The 22194-nt window shown below is 38.2% G+C and overlaps 1 protein-coding gene and 1 long non-coding RNA gene across 2 annotated transcripts; one reads left to right on the top strand and one right to left on the bottom strand.

Annotated features, from left to right (window-relative positions):
- Nucleotides 1–531: 531 nt before the first annotated feature.
- LOC141903952 (uncharacterized) lies at nt 532–1884 on the bottom strand. Its single transcript, XR_012619114.1, has 3 exons — nt 1589–1884; nt 820–917; nt 532–652 (listed from the first exon to the last, which is right to left on the bottom strand). It is a non-coding gene; the product is annotated as an uncharacterized LOC141903952 (long non-coding RNA).
- A 7287-nt stretch (nt 1885–9171) lies between these two features.
- LOC141904366 (uncharacterized) lies at nt 9172–15258 on the top strand. Its single transcript, XM_074792951.1, has 3 exons — nt 9172–11960; nt 12065–14483; nt 15181–15258. Exons 1-3 carry the CDS (start codon nt 9172–9174, stop codon nt 15256–15258), a joined length of 5286 nt encoding a protein of 1761 aa, XP_074649052.1.
- The last annotated feature ends 6936 nt before the right edge of the window (nt 15259–22194 follow it).

Consider the following 22194-nt stretch of genomic DNA (forward strand, 5'->3'; position numbering starts at 1 on the left):
TTGCTTCGATCAACTGGTATTAAAAGCAACACGTGGCAAATAGTAATACATGATAACTGCCACTCCGAGAAGATAAGATCACTTGTAGACTTAAACCATCTCACTGTAGTAGGTTTGTAATTTCCACGTAGCAAACCCATTAGGTAGAAACAGATTTCAATTGAGAAGAAATTGTCAACCAGTCTAAGAAAGAAATGAGTGTAAAACAACCTTTTAAACAAAATTTCCACTTTATATCAAACAAATTTTATATTTATAAATAGAGGTAAGATACTGATACAAAAGTGACAACTACACAAGTCTTCACATTATTTTCACCATTTCATACATCGCTTTCTTCATTCAATGCCTTGTCTAATTCTGTGCCTTCTATAAGTAATTTTTTATCTATTGCCTGTCTTATTTTCCTCGAATTAAATCTCTCCTCCGACCATTTATAACGGCACCACGACCATGTTGCCATGGTTACTAGTAGGTAGGAACCAAAACCGACGTTGGTAGAACGTCGGGGATTACTGGAAGCTAGAAACGATACAACCCCGATTCCGAGTCCCGAACTAATTCCTGCTAACAGTGATTTTCTCATGCAAGGAATTTTGGTGAACTTTTCGTACCATGATAGATTTTCCTCGGAAGTCTCCTCCATTTGAATCTGCAAAATAAATAACTTTTCATATAAGAAACACTTGAGAAGACGCTCCAGGCTGGATGAAAGAGCACTTTTTAGTTTTGGCAGATGCCTCAGGCAAAAATTGCTTGCAGGTGGGATGAGCGACTGCTGTTTAGGTGTCCCTAATGGTTATATGTACCTAACCTTACCATAACACTATTCTTTAATAACACTAGCGCCACCCAGTGGATAGGTGACCCAAACTGCAGTTAGACCAATAAGGCCGCATTGGCAAAATATCCACTTCCTAAATTATAATCGGATGGGCTTGCTTGAAAATCAGATCGTGAAACTAAACAATTACTGACTAATTAGCCGCAACCGGTGGTACGAATTTTCGGCGAGGCCCACTGTTGGTTGATGTCATTGTCGCTCTCACCCTGCTACCTTAGTAGTTAGTTACCTAATCGTTGGTGGTAAGCTTTTTATAATCGGATGAGCTTATACCAACGTAAGGGATGACAAGGGCCAAAACACGGTTGAAAATAGTAACACTTCAAAAATATACTTTCTATTGATTTCAGTCCACAATTAATGGCTTAATTCACAAACTAACACAGGTACTTTACGAAATAATCCAGTGATTTATCAACATTATTTTGAGAAATTAATTGATTTCTCCACAAATTTCGCCATTGGCCGCCATTTCTCTGTATTGCATACATGTGGCATGATAGACAAGGTGACCTACAAGGATTTATATAAAACTTTCAAGACGAAACGACAATTTTTATTTTTGATGGTTTTCCAACTTATATTTCAAATCTTCATGTTTTCCATAATGAATAATGCAGAAATAATTTCTGGTTGAAGAAAAATGTGAATAAGTGTTGATTTCTTAATTTTTTCAATTCCGTCGTTTCGTCTCGTTAGTTTGTGTTGTGGTCCTGACCTCAGTCCACAGGTGCCAGCACCTACCACACGTTTTCAAAATGGCCGCCGTTGAATCGCCGGAAATTTACTCTCACTTTATGGCCGATTTGCACATGGATTAAGATCGTCAGGTGAGGTGTTATAGGTATCAAACAAACTACAAATCTGCTGTGCGTTGATTACAACAAAAAATAGACGGATATCTCAAGACCAGAAAATGCCAGGCAAATTACTCGTCAGTCAAATTGGCTAACGAAAATTGCCTGCAAAAATGACGTTCCCATTCCTGACTGTGGTTTGTGAAAATATCCGATCGTGAAACTAAACCACAGTCCGGTTACTGACTACTACCTTAGTAGAGTAAGTAGTGTTCCTTATTCCCTTGGGTCCGGTGAATGATGGTCTGCAGAGTTTCCAGAACCTGTCATGTCAGGTCTCAAGACAGGTCAGAAAAAAACCAAACTCACGACTATATTTGACGAAACGGTGAAATGTCTAGGCATGCGAGACGAATGGAAGAAAATTTGTGGACGAATATCAAGTTGGATGAACTTTAACCAGGCGCAGATCCAGGGGGTCTTTACACTAGGTCTAAATAATTTGTCTTATCTTGAAATAAAGTGCACTATTTCCGAAGACTTTTTAGTTGGAGGGCATGGGCCGGGGGTGGAGGTTATAGGTTATCGTTTTGTAACGTTTTAGTTCACAGGAAATGGCTTCAAACCACTGCTGGAATCTCAAAATTTATCAGCGCGAAGCAGTGTTAGCCTGGAGCACTGCGCTCGGTGTGTTAACAATGTTGCCCTTTTCTTTTACTTTAGGCCTAGTAGATGCCCCTAGAATTCTGAGAAGACCCTCCGATTTACCCCCTAGATCGCCCCCAGTTAACTTGAACATTATCTTATTGCTCCAAACAAATACACCGTAATTTATATATGCAATAAGTATTAACATTAATACAGGATCGACTGTACTTGAAACATTAACGGGCAAATCAATTACCTTGATCTTTCGTATATATTTGAATCCCCCAAGGGCCCATCACCGTAAGAAAAATTGGGTCGATCGGGCTCAAGATGGCCGCCCTATGACCTTTTTAGTGCCCAAAAATGTCAATTTTGGGCCAAATTACGAGTCCTGTAGCTTCCTACTGGTTCGCCATTTCTCATTGCAATTTGTGAAGGGTATTCTTTGGAAAGGGATGTTTTATACCTGAGCCAGGTACTTTTGATCGGCCAATTAATAAACGCAATTGGCGGCCATCTTATGGTATCATCAGTACTCATTCGTAGGTGGGAAAAAGTTTTTCCACATTATATTGATACCTAAGCATATTTTGTTACCACAATCAATTGCAATGTTGTAGCTCATGACATTGTCTATGATTGTGATGAGTTTTAAGGACATTAGTAATTCAATATGGTCACCAGGGGGCGTTGAATAGTAGAATAACTTAGTATTTCCTTATTAGATTAGTACCTAGGTATATTTTGTTACCATGATCAATTGCAAAGTTGTAGTTTATGACATGTTCTATTTTTGTGGTGAGTTTCAGGGTCATTGGGTTTTGCATATGGTCACCAGGGTGCATTGAATAGTGGAATTACTTAGTATTTCCATATTAAATTGGTAACGAGGCATATTTTGCTATCACAATCAATTACAAAATCGTAGCTGCTGACATGTTCTATGATTGTAGTGAGTTTCAAGGTCATTGGTTTTTGTATATGGTCACCAGGGGGCGTTGAATATTGAAATTGTTAGATTGTTGAGCATTGGAAACCACTTCCCAAGTGGGTATGGTGTCCCTGGACCCCTAATTTTATGATGTGTTGCAATATAGATAGGCCTACTGATTTTATAGAGACTGATTTTAAATCAACTCTGCAATTTAAAGCATGCAAATCTATCTATCTATCGGGTTAGCTATTTCTTATACCGGTAATAATCTTTTTATTATGATAAATATTATTATTTGTCAATTATCATTTGTTTTGTTTTTAGACAATATGTATAGTTAATTTTGAATCCGGGCCATAACTCCCCCGCCCAAAATACCTCCACCCAGATATCCCATAACCAGAATGTTGTAGGGAAAAATCTCCAGGGTAAAAATCCCCTAGGTAGAAATCCCCTAGGTAAATATCCCCTGGGTAAAAATCTCCAAATATTCAAAGTCGGTAATAATCCCCACTTGGTGATTTTCAAAAAGATTTCAAAGCAAGATGTTTCTCTTAGAATAAAATAAATTGTTCGAATTAATAAGAGAAACGAACTTTTTATTTGTAAAATTCGAACTGGAATATTTTTGAACTGTGTACTCTTGTTAATTTGTGGTATATTTGAGCTGTGCGATGCCATGAATTATAAGCAATAATGAACTTTTAATTTGAAATATTTTAGATTCAAGCTAGTGTAATATATTTTAAATGTGCGATGAACCCTTCCTAACCCACGATAACTTTAAGTACGGTTAATTTAGTATCAATGAACTGTTAATTTGTAGTATGTTTTAATTCAAATAGTGTACATACTATAGTTTGTATGCTCATGATATCCTAATCGTGTTCCACAGTAAAAAATGAATAAATTGGATATATGTATCAATAAATATGAATTAATTAACTGACCTTAAGATTGTATTGTAGGAAAAAATGGCCAAGGAAAAAATGGCCAGGAAAAAATGGCCACTGAAAAAAAGGCCTAGGAAAATTTATGAGAACTACTGACAATGTTAATAAACATTAAGCTTTCAATTTTATGACATAATTTATTTTTCATGGGGCTAAAATCAATAGAATCGGTATAATGAGTTCAGAAATTTGATGAACTTACATTTAATTTCATACATATAATGAATATATCAAGAACTATCATGAAAGAACTATCATGCAAGTGGGCAATGGATAAACTTAATAGTGATAAACTTTAACTTAAACTTAATTAATCAACTTAATTAGTATTTCAAAACATCTAAATAAGCTATTAGGGCACAGACTGTCTCAAATCATCAAAGGTAAATGCATTGAAATTGTGTGGTAATTTATATAGCAAGCTGGTGTAGTGTCTGATAACACCGAAGTGAGATATGCTTATCATAAATTTACCTAAACTAATCCAGGAATAGGTCTAATAATCTCAAAAAGTGACATGTCAAAACATCAATGCATTTGATTTCTTTTTAGTCAATGAAATGATGGTTAGTTTTCTATTTAATTTTCCTTGGCCTTTTTTCCGTGGCCATTTTTTCCTTGACCATTTTTCTTAGGCAAATACCTTAGCCATTCTTTCCTTGGCCATTTTTTCCTTGGCCATTTTTTCCGTTCACCGTTTATTCAATATTAGACGTACGGCCAGCAGCCGTAACGGTCAGACGATCGGTCGTTTCTTTTCCCCTGCCTGGAGATATATTTGAATGATGGATCAACAGCCCGTTAACGCATCCCTGACCACTATTACAATCAGTGGCGGTCCAGGGGGGATGCACAGGGGGCACGTGCACCCCCCTAAAGTCCTCGCTAATCTTTTACGGACTGACCTTTTCGTGAGAACGAAGACAAGCATGTGAAAAATCCCTGAAAATGTGTAAGCTTATGTCGTCGCTTACAAATACCAGCGCTTTACGGCAGTACATCGTTCATGAAAGTTGTGAAAATCGCTATTCAAATTGCGAGTTAAATGGTACTCTGATCTTACCCAGAACGTGTCTCCGTGCGTCTAATTTCAAAAGAAATTTCTGGGGGAGGATCCCCAGTCTATGGTGGCTGATAAGGGCCAAAGCGTTAAATTCCTGGTATGTAAATGAGGGCGCCAGAACGCCAAAACGAAAAAAAAAAACGTCCAATTTTCTCGGAAAGTTCGTTTTGGAAAGCCAAATTTTGGCGGGGGCGCCAAAAAGAACTTTCATTTTGGCGCCCCCGCCAAAACGAACTTTCGTTTTGGCCCCCCGCCAAACAACGAAAAACGTCCAATTCTCTCTGAAAGTTCGTTTTGGCGCGCCAAAACCAAAAAAAATCCGTTTTGGCGCGGTTATTTCCGTTTTGGCGCCCCCGCCAAAACTAACATTCAACCACAGTAAAATTATTTTTCAATTTGGTGCGTTGATCTTGTGTGTAATTTGCATAAATTTGCATATATAGAATTATTTTACGTGGTTGAAAGTTCGTTTTGGCAGGGGGGCCAAAACGGAATTTTGTTCGTTTTGGCGCGCCAAAACGAACTTTCAGAGAGAATTGGACGTTTTTCGTTGTTTGGCGGGGGGCCAAAACGAAAGTTCGTTTTGGCGGGGGCGCCAAAACGGAATTTTTCTTCGTTTTGGCGCGCCAAAACGAACTTTCAGAGAAAATTGGACGTTTTTTTTCGTTTTGGCGTACTGGCGTTCTGGCGTTCTGGCGCCCTCATTTACATACCAGGAATTTTACGCTATGGCCCTTATCAGCCACCATACCAGACCCCCCCCGCCCCATTTGGATTTGTGCACCCCCTCTATGGGTCCTGGATCCGCCGCTGACAGTATCCGTGTATGCCCGACGCGTTGCAATTCGGTACCAAGAACGTACGATGTTAATGTAACGCCGATTGATATATCAAGAATGTAATTTATGAAATATATACGATGTTTCAGTTTCAAATTCAACTTACATGATTTGATTTGCGGACCGCTGGAAGGAACGAAGATTTCTCAAGTTCTTCTGACATTTGTCAAATGATTACTCCAAGAAATAACTATCCCCGGCCAGTACGTGTTTGCCAGTGCATCTGAGCCGAATATTGAAAGCAATCTCCCGACTTGGTACCGGCCTTAGTTACCCCAGGCAAAGAGTCCGAATTATGAGAATGCCGGTTTGCTAGCGTATCTATTTAACACCCGTATTGCTCGGGTTAGTTTCACTATCAACGGGTGGCGCTGTATGTAAATTTCACATCAATCAACGACTTTCGGCTATTAGCGGTACTTAAGACCACTTGAAAACATCATAGTCAATTACGGTAGTAGTGAACATAAAAAGATACAGTACAAAGATACAGTACGGTGTACAGTTAAGGACATGATTCCATAGGACCCATACCAGAGACATTTTGTTCAGACAAGGACTATTAGTTAAACACTAATCTTCATTTTCAGCAATTAACGATCTGGTGAATTAATTAGTGATTCGGTCTTTCGGTGGTTCGAGATAAAATGCCCGCAAAATAAGAACCTAACGAACCAGGGCTGACCACAAATTGCCCAACAGATGAATTTTCGAAACGACACAATCCAATCATGTTTGGTATCAAATGTGGCGTGGACCATGGTCTTTTAACTGACCAGTACTGACCATATAGTAAATTATTTGTTTGCAAACAATTAAGTTGTTTGGTGTCAAATAACTAGATATGATGTGGGCATTAATCTAAAAATTGTTTAAGTGACCAATGCTTGACCAGTACAGACCAGTTACCAGTGCTAACCAGAACCCCCATAAGTAATTTATATGTTGAGTGAATCCTTCGTTAGTACTACTAGCTCTTAAATTTGTCGCTTGAAAAAGTCTTGTCCGATTTTTGTTGTAGGTAGCGAGCTAACTTTGAAATTCCGCTAAAATGCATAAGATTTTTACGTAGGGTTTTGAACGAACAACGTTTCCATTTGTAATTGTAACGTGCGCATTTGAGCCTGTAACGTGCACATTTCACTCGCGAGAACGTGCGTATCGGTACCAACATGCGAGACTTGTCAAACTTTTACGATCAAGACTTTTAAACTGAACAAAGAAGATATCATATCATATTATATATACATGAATAGATGGAATGATAATGTAGTAGTTTTAAATGTTTCGTAGCTGCTGTCCACTGACCACAGATCAAAGCTAATTGCCTGATATGAAATATATTTTTGTTATAGAGATGTAGTAGATCAGTGAGAATTCAAACTTATGGTTAATTTTGAGTGATCACAACGCTAACCAATAGAGAAAGCTGTAAGGCCCAAGAAAAGATGCATTAAGTATAACATATCTTTCAATATAATGATGAGGTATTCAACTGGCCATCACAACAATAGTTTGACTTATCTTATTGAAAAATACCGGAGTGTTAATGGGAAAACCTTGAATTCGAAACAATTCCACACTCAATCGTTTACTTTGAAAACACAATTTGCATTTTGTGGACATGTATTTTTTTCTGCACCAAAAGCATGAAGTATATTATCTTTGCTTGTAAAAATTTGAAATTTTGGGGAAGATTTTTGGCCTCGTTAACCTGTGAACACGTCCTTCATATATTTTCTAAGACCGACCCTTGAAATAATACTGAGAGTTTCGAGGATAATTTTGGTAGGAAGTAAACTTAGGCTGCTTCGTATCCGTGGAGGGTTGCTAATTATTGATTCTATACACAATAATCATAAGTACCATGAGATTCGATAGAATATCGTTTTTCAATCATACGTACACGAGTTATCGCGATATAAAGATAAATAATATGTTCATATACTTTTTACGTCTTATATATTTCTTTACTAGTATAAATAAAGAGTGGATCAGCAGGCCACCTGAGACCATTCCACGATCTAAGGTCAGTTGCCAAAAGTTAGTAAGTTTACCAGTGGATATTTAACATTTATAATGACAATTAAATTTTCATTGCTAAAATAACTTTGTACTTGTTGACTCAAAAGCAGAGAATTGAAAATACGATAATACGATACGAAAACTCAGTGTACAAATTCAAAAGATTATCTCTAGTGAGAGATCGAACGTTGTGTCGTAATTTTCTAATGATGAAACATGGTTTGAAATTTGAAATGTGTACATAGTTGATCTTTTTCAGTGTATTTAGTCATGTATCATATTGGATGATGGTTAATTTAAACTATCTTTTGAGAAACGGGTCCCAGAGCTGTATCCTTTACTCCTGTAATAGAGGATGCAATCTATTTGCTACAAACGGCTGGTGCAAATAGCTAGAAAACGTAACAATAGTGCGATGGCAAACTTAGAGCAAGCGTACATTGGTTGTTTAGGTTTTTCGAAGGGGAGAATTTGTGGGAAAATTACTGAGATATATCTGTAGTGTTCAATTGTGTAATTTGTAACAGTTAATTTTGCTCTAGCTAGTGGCGCCCTCATGCGGTATTTCTTTGTACTAAAAGTTAAGATGGTATCCATGTGATTGCAATTTTAAGACAGTTTTAGTTTTTACGTTTGTTTCTGCCAAATTTATGTTAGATCAATCCCAAAACGTCTGTAAGTACATAGCAGAATATCTTCTAAATGTGTATTAATATTCAGTAATCAGTAACTATAGTTTAATGTGCTTTAAATCAGTCGCGAAAGTTTATTAAATTTAGTTATTGAGTACGTGACTTCCGGTAAAGATGGAAGACATTTTTTTTTTTACTTTCGATATTAATTTCCTATGTTGCAATATTCTTATAGTGTAATATTGTTTATTTTATTAGAAACCAACAACAACATATGTAAAGAACAACGACAAGATATGTCAAGAACAACACAAGATTAAGTTGATTCAAGAATAAAAAAGTCAAAGAGTTGCGTTTAAACCAAGAAGATTGTTGCGTTAAGTTTATTTGCAAGATTCAAGATTGGCAGTTACAAAAGTTTAGACGAAGACTAAAGATGACGGAAGAACTGAAATTGAAGAAAACTACAAGTAAGACAATACAGGAAGAAGATGCTGACTCCACGATTAAGTACGGTGACCTCACCCGTGACCTTGATGCATCAGACTCAGTAAGTCAGTGTTCAAGTACATCCTCGATACGTTTAAAGCTGTTAGAAGAAGAAGCTACCAGACGTAGCCTAGAAACTAAGTTGCTGAAAGCCAAAGAACAGCAACAACTTCAGCGAGAAAAATTACGTCTCGAACTTAAACATAAAGAACAGCTCCTAGAGCTCGATGCTGCTGCGGCATTGCTACAAATCGAATCAGAACTGGAACAGTCGGCTGTAAGGCAGCATGTATATAACGAAGCAGATTGTGACAACGACGGTGCGCCGAGATCATCGAAACCAATTCTTAGTTCCAGTCAAACCGAAACAAAGGTGCCGCCACTATCGGCCGAAGCACGTGAGTGGTATCCGCAGAATGTTAACTCAAGAAGTGACATGAGTAATATGATGTCTTGCGTAGAACAAGTGTTTTCGCACCAACAGCAGAGTAATCTTGAATTAACTCTTCCGAAACCAGAGATGCCCACTTTCGATGGCAATCCGATCGATTATTACCCGTTCATCTCTGCATATGAAAATCTTATTGCATCGAAAACTCAAAATGCAAGTACACGTTTATATATGTTACAACAGTATACGAAGGGTGAAGCCAACGAAGTAGTGAAAGCATTCTTAACCAATGAACCAAATGTTGGTCTCGCCAATGCGCTCGACGCCTTAAAAAGGCATTATGGCCAGAATTACCGGATCGCAACTGCGTATATCGACAAGGTTACGAATGGCCCTCCAATACGTTCCGAAGACGGAGCAAGTCTCCAGAAGCTATCTGTGATATTAAATTCTTGTGCGAATGTCCTAAGTCAAATTGGTTACGTGAGTAAAATAGAGAATCCAGACTTTATGCGTCGTTTGATCTACAGACTGCCTTACGACATGCGAAAGAGATGGCGTACGAAAGCAGATTACATCACGAACCTTGAACGAGAAATAACAATATCAGACATCGCTAGTTTTATTGAACATGAAGCACGAGTTCATACTCATCCGATATTCGGGGACATTAATGACTCGAAAGATAAATCGAAACAGAATCATCCGATAAAAAAGAAAACATTTACTACGAACGCTGAAGAAATATACTCTAAGGACTCACGAAAGAACTGTGTTTATTGTAGTGAAAATCACTGGCTTTATCAGTGTAAAATATTTTTAGACAAATCAGTTGAAGATCGTCGTAAGTTTGCTCGTGAAAAGGCGCTATGCTATAATTGTATGAAGATGAAGCACAGAGCTAGGACATGTCGTAGTCAAGCATCGTGTCGTACATGTGGCAAACGCCATCATAGTCTGCTGCATACAGAACAGCCTCCACCCGTGAAGAATGCTTTTGTAAGAAATCCAGTTCCTGGAACAGTAAAGCTACCTATAGTACCAGTTTTGCTGAAAGCTAATGATTGTCAGCTAACAACGTACGCGCTACTCGACAGCGGCTCAACAGTTTCATTCTGTACCGAGAGCTTGATAGATCGTCTTAAAATTCCTGCTGAGTATAAACGCTATCAGCTGAGCACTTTAGGAAGGGTTGAGACTGTTGAGTGTCGGGAAATATCAATCAATGCCTATAGTTTGGATGGGTGCAGTTCTCTTCAGCTGCGGAACATGCTATCTACACCGTCCTTACCAGTCTCGAAGAATGACATGGTATGTCAAGACGAAGTCAACAAGTGGCCCCACCTGGATGGCGTTACAGTCTCAAACATCGACTCTCGTGTGGAGCTGCTGATAGGTAACGACAATCCAGCTGCATTGGAACCAATAGAAGTACGGAAACCGGCTAACAGCAACGGTCCATTTGCTGTACGTACACAGTTCGGCTGGACAGTATATGGTACAGCCCAGCCATATGAAGTGATCAACAAAGGTTCAGTTAATCTAGTCAAAGGCAGCGATGATGAACTTAATCAGAGATTCCGTGAATTCTGCAATCGTGAATTCAGCGACGCATTTACTGATGCTTCAGCTATGTTAGTGGATGACAAGAAAGCTCTCTCAGCGATCGAGAGTACAGCTGTTATGAGAGAAAATCATTACGAGGTAGGGTTACCATGGAAATACCCTCCTTCAGAATTGGTCAACAATAGAGTTATGGCCGAACACAGATTGAATCTACTGAAGGGTCGTCTCCTAAAAAATGAAGAATTACAAGCTAAGTATACAAAATATATTGATCGTCTGTTGGAGCTCGGATTCGCCGAACAAGTCCCAGTTGAAGAAGTTGTATCGCCATATGTCTGGTACTTGCCTCACCACCCAGTATGGCATCCGCGGAAACCAGACAAGCTTAGAGTGGTATTCGACTGTTCAGCTAAATATCAGGGTAGATCACTAAACGACATGCTGTATCAGGGACCAGATCTCACTAATTCCTTGATTGGTGTATTAAGTCGCTTCCGACAGGAACATGTCGCATTCATTGGAGACATAGAGAGCATGTTTCACCAGGTGAATGTTGAAGAACGAGATCGAAACGCGTTACGCTTCCTGTGGTGGCCAGACCACGATATTGAACAGCCACCTATTGACCACCGTATGAAGGTTCACATCTTCGGAGCAGCCTCATCACCAAGTGTTTGTAACTATGCTCTACATAGGACAGCAGACGACAACAGAGCGGACTTTGCCGCAGATATAGTTGAAACGGTACATCGAAACTTTTACGTGGACGATTGTCTCAGGTCTGTGGAATCGTCTCAAGCTGCCACAACAATGATCAATCAGTTAAGCTGTCTATTGTCAAGAGGTGGATTTCGACTGACTAAGTTTGCTTCAAATTCGAGAGAAGTTGTCGAACACCAGAAGAACGAGCACCCCCTCTGCGCGAATTGGGTGATCATGATCTGCCTGGTGACCGCGTCCTCGGCGTCTGGTGGGACATGGAAACTGATACGTTACGTTTTAAAGTGAATATTAAGCCACAACCTGTTACTCGACGTGGGATGTTGTCTGTAGTCAGTGCTATTTACGATCCGCTCGGACTTGCTTCGCCATTACTGCTACCAGCGAAGGTCATATCTCAACACCTGTGTAAGTCCGGACTAGGTTGGGATGACAAAGTACCCGCGAATTATGAACGTGAGTGGAGTAATTGGCTGCAAGACCTACCCCTGCTGGAAGAGTTCTCAGTCCCAAGATGTATTAGACCTGCTAATTTTGGTCGCGCGACTTCAACACAGCTTCATCATTTTGCAGACGCATCTGAGAAAGGATTCGGTGCAGTTTCATACGTACGTCTTATTAATGAAAATGGGCACATACATTCTGCATTCTTAGCGTCAAGGTCGAGATTGGCCCCACTCAAGGTGATGTCAATACCACGTCTCGAGCTGTCTGCAGCAGTATTAGCAGTGAAACTAGATCGTATGCTTCGCGAAGAACTCGACCTGGATATCGACAACTCCACATTCTGGTCCGACAGCCAGGCTGTCTTGAAGTACATCAGCAATACGAGTAGTCGTTTCAAGGTATTCGTCGCAAACAGGTTATCAGTTATCCAAGAAGGTTCAAATCCAGAGCAATGGAGATACATACCGGGGGTTTTAAACCCAGCCGATGAAGTCTCTCGAGGACTCACTGCTCAGCAATTCCTGCAAAATGACAGATGGGTTGCTGGGCCAGAGTTTCTACGAAAACAAGAAAGCGAATGGCCTCGACAAGAATTCGGAAATCACGATGTATCAATAGAAGATACAGAAGTTAAAAAGACATTTGTTTCAAAGGACTTGGAAATCAACTCATCGTCAACCAGCGTGCTGCTAAACATAGCAGATAGATCTTCAACGTGGCATAAGGCCAAAATTGTAGCGGCGTTGGTTATGCGTTTTATAGCAAGACTGAAACAATCTGTCTCTAAACGGAAGGGACTAAATACTGCAGCTCAAGGTACCGCATACAAACATATAACTGTACCCGAATTGAGAGCTGCCGAAAGCGCCATTGTTGAAGCTGTACAGCGTAAAGTTTACGGTAAAGAAATGGAAAGACTGGAGCAGAACAGAACGACAGATAGACGTAAATATCGCAAATTCGTTAAGAAGACTAGTGTACTTCGGCGTCTAAACCCCATAGTGGTAAATGGACAGCTGAGAGTTGGTGGACGTCTGTCTTACTCAACAGGGAACGAGGACCAGAAGCATCCTTTAATACATTCACCAAATGAACATGTAACTAAGCTTATTATCCGCCATTACCATCGTTATAGGGCTGGACATTCCGGTCGAAACCACGTTCTGTCACTTGTACGCGAGAAGTATTGGATAGTCCACGGTATGTCAGCAGTATATCGTATTCTGAGGGACTGCATTGACTGCAAAAAGAGACAAGGTCTTCCAGGTCAACAAATGATGGCGGACTTACCACCTGAAAGGCTAGTCGCTGATAAACCGCCTTTTTCGAACGTCGGAATTGATTATTTTGGTCCGTATTTGGTAAAGATCGGCAGAAGTCAAGTAAAGCGATATGGCTGTATTTTTACCTGTATGTCATCGCGAGCAGTCCACTTGGAAATCGCTAATTCTATGGACACCTCTGCGTTCATAAATGCTCTGAGACGTTTCATAGCCAGGAGGGGCAACCCGGAGTGTATAAGAAGTGATAATGGAACCAACTTTACTGGAGCTCAACGAGAATTACGTGATTCAATAGCTGGGTGGAACCAGGAGAAAATCGAAGGATTCATGCTCCAGCGCGAAATTACGTGGGAATTTAATCCGCCAAGTGGATCGCACTTCGGTGGCGTATGGGAGCGTTGCATGAGAACAGTTCGAAAGGTGCTTAATGCGTTGTTAAGCCAACAAGTGTTAAACGACGAGAATTTGTCCACTCTTATGTGCGAAGTGGAATCTGTAATTAACTCGCGTCCACTTACCGCGATTTCTGGAGATGTCAGTGACTTACAGGCCCTAACGCCTAATCATATCTTGCTCTTGCGCGCCGGAGGCACCATGCCGCCAGGTGTCTTTAAACCTACTGATATGTATATAAAGAGAAAGTGGCGTCAAGTACAGTATCTTGCCAATACGTTTTGGCGACGTGCATGGGTTAAAGAGTATTTGCCTGTGTTACAGGAGCGCCAGCGATGGCAAAAGCCGAGCGTCAATTTTAGCGTTGGTGACATTGTTTTAGTGATGGACCACACACTCCCTAGGTGTTGTTGGCCGCTAGGCCGAGTTATTAGCGTACATCCGGGAAAGGACAATAAAGTCAGGGTTGTTACCTTGAAGACAAGGTCGCAAAATTCTCTTTTACGCCCAGTTGATAAACTTGTGCACCTCGAGTGTGTACATAAGTAACTTTGTAACAATTTGTATTAATTTGTAATTTTAAAGAGCGTAAACAGAATTTCTTAAGATAAGCCTATAGTGGTTTAATGTTAAGCTGGTTATGTGATGTTTTTTGATAATTTTGTAGTTTGTAGTACTAAGGTTTTTTGGTTTTATAAGCATAAGGCTAGTTTTTTAAATTTTTTGTTTTAAGCGCCCTACGTGCCCTTAAGAAGGTGGGTGATGTAGTGTTCAATTGTGTAATTTGTAACAGTTAATTTTGCTCTAGCTAGTGGCGCCCTCATGCGGTATTTCTTTGTACTAAAAGTTAAGATGGTATCCATGTGATTGCAATTTTAAGACAGTTTTAGTTTTTACGTTTGTTTCTGCCAAATTTATGTTAGATCAATCCCAAAACGTCTGTAAGTACATAGCAGAATATCTTCTAAATGTGTATTAATATTCAGTAATCAGTAACTATAGTTTAATGTGCTTTAAATCAGTCGCGAAAGTTTATTAAATTTAGTTATTGAGTACGTGACTTCCGGTAAAGATGGAAGACATTTTTTTTTTTACTTTCGATATTAATTTCCTATGTTGCAATATTCTTATAGTGTAATATTGTTTATTTTATTAGAAACCAACAACAACATATGTAAAGAACAACGACAAGATATGTCAAGAACAACACAAGATTAAGTTGATTCAAGAATAAAAAAGTCAAAGAGTTGCGTTTAAACCAAGAAGATTGTTGCGTTAAGTTTATTTGCAAGATTCAAGATTGGCAGTTACAATATCCGTGGCGAGCTTTTCCAGGGATTTAAAAAGTTGAGCTGTACACAAGGAATGTTGTGTTGTCCAATATCCGTGATTACCTCTGGCGTGGAGAGATACAATCTAAAACCAACCATAGAGTCAAATATTTTACCACAATTTTTTATGATCAATAAAAAGATTGAGTAATAGACATTCAAACAGTATTATCTAAATTCCACTCCATTTTAAACTCATTCATCTCTACACAAACTCCAACTTGTTGAACAGTCCACATTAAAATTAGGGACCACTATTCTTGCTCATCTACACTGGCTACCAATCTAACAAAGGATTAAATTTGAGTGTTTGATGTTATAACAATACCAGACTGAATTATTCGGTTTCTACTTTTAAATTGAACATTTATATCACATATTGGGCATCAATTTTACTAGTATATATGGAATAACCTATCCATATATCATGTTCAATTTTATATAATCTGACTTTTGAGATGTCATTCAATCAATGCATTCACATGCGGTCGTCGCTTTCAATAGCCACCACGGACTGGCTCCTTATTGGCGGACGATCATGACGCCAATCGTTCTTTTAAAGATCTTTCTTTCTCGAAAAAAGATTTTCTTAAAAACTTTGATTATGGCGAATCTTTTATGTGTCCGATAGTTAAACCTTCGGGTATTATACTAGAACACAAATTTTTAAAGATATTCATAACATACTGAAGGATATCACAGTTTATACCCGAAGATATGCAGTTGGATAGATCTTTTTGTTTCGACTCGCATGCGACAGTAAAAACATTACTTGATATAATAAGTGAACTTCATCATTGATATTTTCACTAATCTACTTGAATTCCAAAAAAGAACTGACAATGAAAAAGGGTTACAGCTGTGACTGATATCACTCCAAATTTCAATTCCTATGAACACTTTTCATATAAAGAAAACTATTAACGAAACAGATTTTAGAGGCAAAGAATCCGCGTTACCATCGAATTTTCAAAACTTGAAGGAATGGTTAATGCCTCGGTGACCACTTGTCTAGTACGCGGTTTTCTGAAATGAAAGTGGCGTCTAAAGAACAACTATTGTATCATATGATTTCAAATATTAGGAACCCAATGCGTTTAATGATTTAATTAATTGGTATCGCGCAGATTGGTTGAAAGACGGGTGTTAGTCACCTTGTGATTTAATTGTTTTTCATGCATCGAAATTTTTAATTAATCTTATTATAACTTATTTGTAGGCGCTTCCCGCAAACATTTTCTATTCGTTGAGTTTTCAAACGCAGTACTGTTCAGATGATTCGAGTCAAGTAGTAAAAAAGTTTATGTATTAGCATTACTATGCAGTGAAAATAACGCACTGCGGCAAGTGAGGTGCTGTGATCCAGATGTGTAACCCATTTATGGGTAATAAATTTCCATCATGTCAACGCCATTCAAAAACAGTAGCAAAACTTTCTGCTGGTTTCTAGAAATAGCAATACGACGACAAGCTTTTTCGAATTCGACCACGATATTTGAGAAGTTTCACTTGGGCAGTGGTGGTCAGTGATGGTCAATTTATGAATTTTAATGGCGAATCCTTTCTAGTTTCACACCAAATGCGGTACCGGTATATCGTTCTTTCAAGAAGTTTCAATTGGTCAGTGGTGGTCAGTGATGGTCAATTTATGAATTTTCAATGGCGAATCCTTTCAAGTTTCACATCAAATGCGGTACCGGTATATCGTTCTTTCAAGAAATTTCAATTGGTCAGTGGTGGTCAGTGATGGTCAATTTATGAATTTTAATGGCGAATCCTATCTAGTTTCACACCAAATGCGGTACCGGTATATCGTTCTTTCAAGAAGTTTCAATTGGTCAGTGGTGGTCAGTGATGGTCAATTTATTAATTTTCAATGGCGAATCCTTTCTAGTTTGACACCATAACGCGGTATATCGTTTTCATATTCGAGAAGTTTGAATTGGTCATTGGTGGTCAGTGATGAATTTGCAATGACGATTCCTTTGTAGTTTGAAAACAAACATTACATGATAAATTTCCGGAATTCGAAGTCAAGTGTTCAGACTCGGGGATATCTCAATTGGTCAGTTACTGACCATCATGGTGTCACCATTGTGGCCTATAGCTCAAATGAAACATGTGGAACCGACGAAGGGGCCCAAAAGCGTTAAGACATTTCCTGGAGTGACGTGATCCAAAAATGCCCTAACTGGAAAAGGCAGCATTATGAGAATGCCGGTTTGCTAGCGTATCTATTTAACACCCGTATTGCTCGGGTGACTTTTACTACCAACGGGTGGCGCTGTGTGTAAATTTCACATAAATCAACGACTTTCGGCTATTAGCGGTACATAAGACCACTTGAAAACATCATAGTCAATTACGGTAGAAGTGAAAATAAAAAGTTACAGTTCGGTGTACAGCACCATAGCACCCATATAATACCACATACATTTCATTCAGACTAAGGACTTAGTTAACACTGATCTTCATTTCCATTAATTAATGATCTGTTGAATTAATTAGTAATTCAGTCTTTCGGTGGTTCGAGATAAAATGCCCGCAAAATAAGAACTAACGAACCAGGGCTGACCACAAATTGCCCAACAGATAAATTTTCCGAAACGACACAATAATGTTTAGTATCAAATAACTCGTGGCGTGGACCTTGGTCTATCAACTGACCAATGCATGACCAGTACTGGCTATATAGTAAATTATCTGTTTTGCAAACAATTAAGTTATTTGGTGTCAAATAACTAGATATAATGTGGACATTAAACTAAAAATTGTTTAACAGACCAATGCTTGACCAGTACTGACCAGTTACCACTAACTAGAACCCACCATATGTAATTTATATGTTTAGTAAAGCAATAAAATCGCGTTTGGGCGTCGAGCTACTAGATACGGTGCGGGCTATGATCTAACAACTATTTAACTGACCAATATTTTACCAATACTGACCTTAAAGTAATTTGTTTATTCTAGAAGCAACACAGTCGTGTTTGGTGTCTAATAATTAGAAATGGTGTGGGCTTTCATCTAACAACTATTCAAGTGACCAAATATTGACCAATACTGACCACATAGCTATATTTATCTGTTTCGGACACAACTTAGTCGTGTCTCGTATCAAATAATTTCATTCGGTCTGAACGTAAATATAACAACTCTTTTACCTGTACCAGCCTAACCAGTACTGTCTAATTACCGGTTAAATGTTTTTAGAAATAACACGGGGTATTGCCTGAATCCTTCGTCAGTACTACTCTTATTAAATGTGTCGTTTTAAAAGTCTTGTCCAATTTTTATTGTAGGAAGCGAGCTAACTTTGAAATTTCCCACTAAATGCAAAAGATTTTCACATCGGGTTTTGAACGAACAACGTTTCGATTTGTAATTGTAACGTGCGCATTTTAGCCTGTAACGTGCACATTTCACTAGTGTAAACGTGCGTATCGGTACCATTATGCGAAACTTGTCAAACTTTTGCGTTCAAGACGTTTAAACTGAACACTAAAGGAGATATTATATCATATCATATCATATCATATATATGAATAATGAATAGATGGAAGATAATGTAGTAGTTTTGAATGTTTCGTAACTGCTGTCCACTGACCGCAGATCATCAAAGTTAATCGCCTCATATGAAATATATATTCGTTATAAGGGATGTAGTAGTTCAGCGAGAATTCAAACTTATGGGTAATTTTAAGTGATCACAACGCTGACCAATAGAGAAAGCTGTATCACAACAAAAGTGCGACTTACGTATCTTATTGAAACATTGTAAAATACCGGAGAGTAAATGGGAGAACCCTGAATTCGAAACAATTCCACACTCGGATCGTTTACTTTGAAAACACAATTTGCAATTTGTGGACATCCATTATTTCTGCACCAAAAGCATGAAGTATATTATCTTTGCTCGTAAAAATTTGAAATTTTGAGGAAGATTTTTGGCCTCGTTAACCTGTGAACACGTCCTTCATATATTTTCTAAGACCGATCTTGATATAATGCTGAGAGTTTAGAGAAAATTATGGTAGGATGTAAACTTAGGCTGCTTCGTATCCGTGGAGGGTTGCTAATTATTGATCTTATACACAATAATCATAAGTACGTAACACGAGACTCCATAGAATATCGTTTTTCAATCATACGTACACAAATTATTGCGATATAAAGATAAATAGTACTTTAATATACTTTTTACTTCTTATACTGAATATTTCTTTAGTAGTATTAATAAAGAGTGGATCAGCAGGCTACATGAGCCCATTCCACGATTTGAGGTCAGTTGCCAAAAGTTAGTAAGTTTACATACCAGTGGATAGTTAACATTTCAAATGACAATTAAAACTTCATTGCTAAAAATAACTTTGTATTCGTAGAATAGTCACACTCAAATGCGGAGAATTGATAATACCATAATACGATACGAAAATTCACTGTGTACAAATTCAAAAAGATGATCTCTAGTGAACGATCGAACGTTGTGTCGTTATTTTCTAATGATAAAACTTGGCTTGTGATTTGAAATGTGTACATATTGGATCTTTTTCATATTAACAGTGTATTTGGTCATGTATCATATTGTATAATGGTTAATTTAAACTAACTGGTTTTAGAGTTGTATCCTTAAATCCTGTAATAGAGGATGCAATCTTTTTGCGGCAAACAGTACAAATAGCTAGAAAAAGCAACGATAGTGCATTGGTAAACTTAAAGCAAGCGTACATTGGTTGTTTAGGTTTTTCGTTGGGAAAATTAATGTTTAATCATTATTGAAATATCCGAGGCGAGCTTTTCCAGGAATTTACAAAGTTGAGCTTTACACAAGGAATTTTTTTGTAGTCCGATATCAGTGATTACCTCTGGCTTGGAGAGATACAATCTAAAACCAACCGTCGAGTCAAATATTTTACCACAATTTTCTATGATTAGTAAAAAGATTAAGTAATAGACATAGGCATGCAAACAGTAATATCTGAAGTCCACTCCATTTCAAACTCATTCATCTTTACACAAACTCCAACTTGTTGAACAGTTCAAAATCGCGTGGCTTGAATTATTACGATAGCTAAAATCAGGGACCACGATACTTGCTCATCTACACTGGCTTCCAATTTAACAAAGGATTGAATTTGAGTGTTTGATGTTGTAACAATAGGCCTACCATACTGAATTATGGATTCGGTTTCTACTTTTTGATTGAACATTTATATCACATATTGGGTCATTTCATTTTTACCAGTATAGGCCAAATTGGAAGAACCTATCCGTATATCATGTTTAATTTTATATAATCTGACTTTTGAGATGTCATTCAATCAATGCATTCATATGCGGTCGTCGCTTTCAATAGCCACCACGGACTGACTCCTTAGCGATACCTTGGCGGACGATCCCACACGTTTCTTGCTCCAGCCCTAGAATGCTCAATTATAAGGCGCTTTTACGAAATTGAATCTGATTCGGTTTAGCTAAATCCGATTCGATGTTGGAAAACGTAAGGATTAGTAAATCGAATCGTTTTTCGTAAATGAGTCGAATCAATTTATCAATCTAAAGGTTGCGATTCGAAAGAAAATGGGCGTCAATGGTGACCGAATTATTGATAGATGATGGTCTGCAATAGATGTCTTTAGCCCGCGGTCGAAGAGGACGCCATGTTGGATTTCACTGACTAAATCGCCACTAACTTGCTCGCCGAGCAAGTTAGTCGATTTAATAAATCAATTTACTAAACCGCGTCCATAAACGAGTTGATTTACCAAATCGGATTCACTAAACCGCGTGCCGTAAACGTGAAACTTAAATCGATTTACAAAGATTCAGTTTCGTAAAAGCGCCTATAGTCGTCATGAACACCCGATTTGAATTCAAATTCAAAAAACTCCTAAAAACGCGCCTGTTTACTCGATTACTGTAAAGCGCCTTTGAGCATTTATATGCAAGAATCAGTGAAATTGGCGCTTTATCAGTTGTATTCATCATTCAAACCATTATTCTCCTCATCCTATGAATTTGGAGACCCATCCTCGCATGAGAATGAATATAATGTTATTTCAATTAAAGATGACACATGGCCTCATATCATTACGTTATGTTTTTTAACGGGTGGGCGAGATTATATTCTTATGTTTTTGTTTCTCTGAATGTCGCTATTTAAGAGTTCAATAATAATTTCAGTCAACCAAACAAAGGATTTTTCTGTATGTTTCGTGTCCTGTTTTTCCATAACCCTAGGACTGCATTTTAGGTATTTTTCGTGGATGACCGAACGCTGCTGTCCCTTTCTAGTAATTTGATGATATCTGTCGAAATCTAAATTTTAAAAAGGAATCAGGCATATCTCCTTGTTTGACTACGTAAGAACTCAACTTTAAGGGACACTCCCTTAAAGGCGCCGAAGTAAAATCATGTGTCGAGTGGAGATGATATTGTGTCAGAATTTCTTCAAAAGCGGAGAAAATTGAATATTTTGAAAATAATGATTTCACATGTATGTTTGAATCCGTTATAACTGGAGCAATTTTCATAAAAACATATCTATGGAATCAACGAAATGTAATTAAGAAGAATACTATGTTTAAGATGTTATCAAAGGCATTTGAAAAAAGTTTTCTGATTTCGTCAACTGTGAAACTAGTGTCAACCAGATGTGTTCCCATTAAACGAACCGACTGCGAGCCGAGTCGATGTGAGATGTGACCTACACTGAAAATCTCAAGCGCTACCACTGGTTTTTAGGTGCTTCTGAATGTCGGCCGTTGAAAAATTAAACAATTGCCATTTGGAAAGGGCCTAGTTAGAGAAAATGCTAGATGTGCATATTGTGTGATATT

Source organism: Tubulanus polymorphus, chromosome 4 (assembly GCF_964204645.1).
Source record: "Tubulanus polymorphus chromosome 4, tnTubPoly1.2, whole genome shotgun sequence".
NCBI classification, from domain to species: domain Eukaryota; kingdom Metazoa; phylum Nemertea; class Palaeonemertea; order Tubulaniformes; family Tubulanidae; genus Tubulanus; species Tubulanus polymorphus.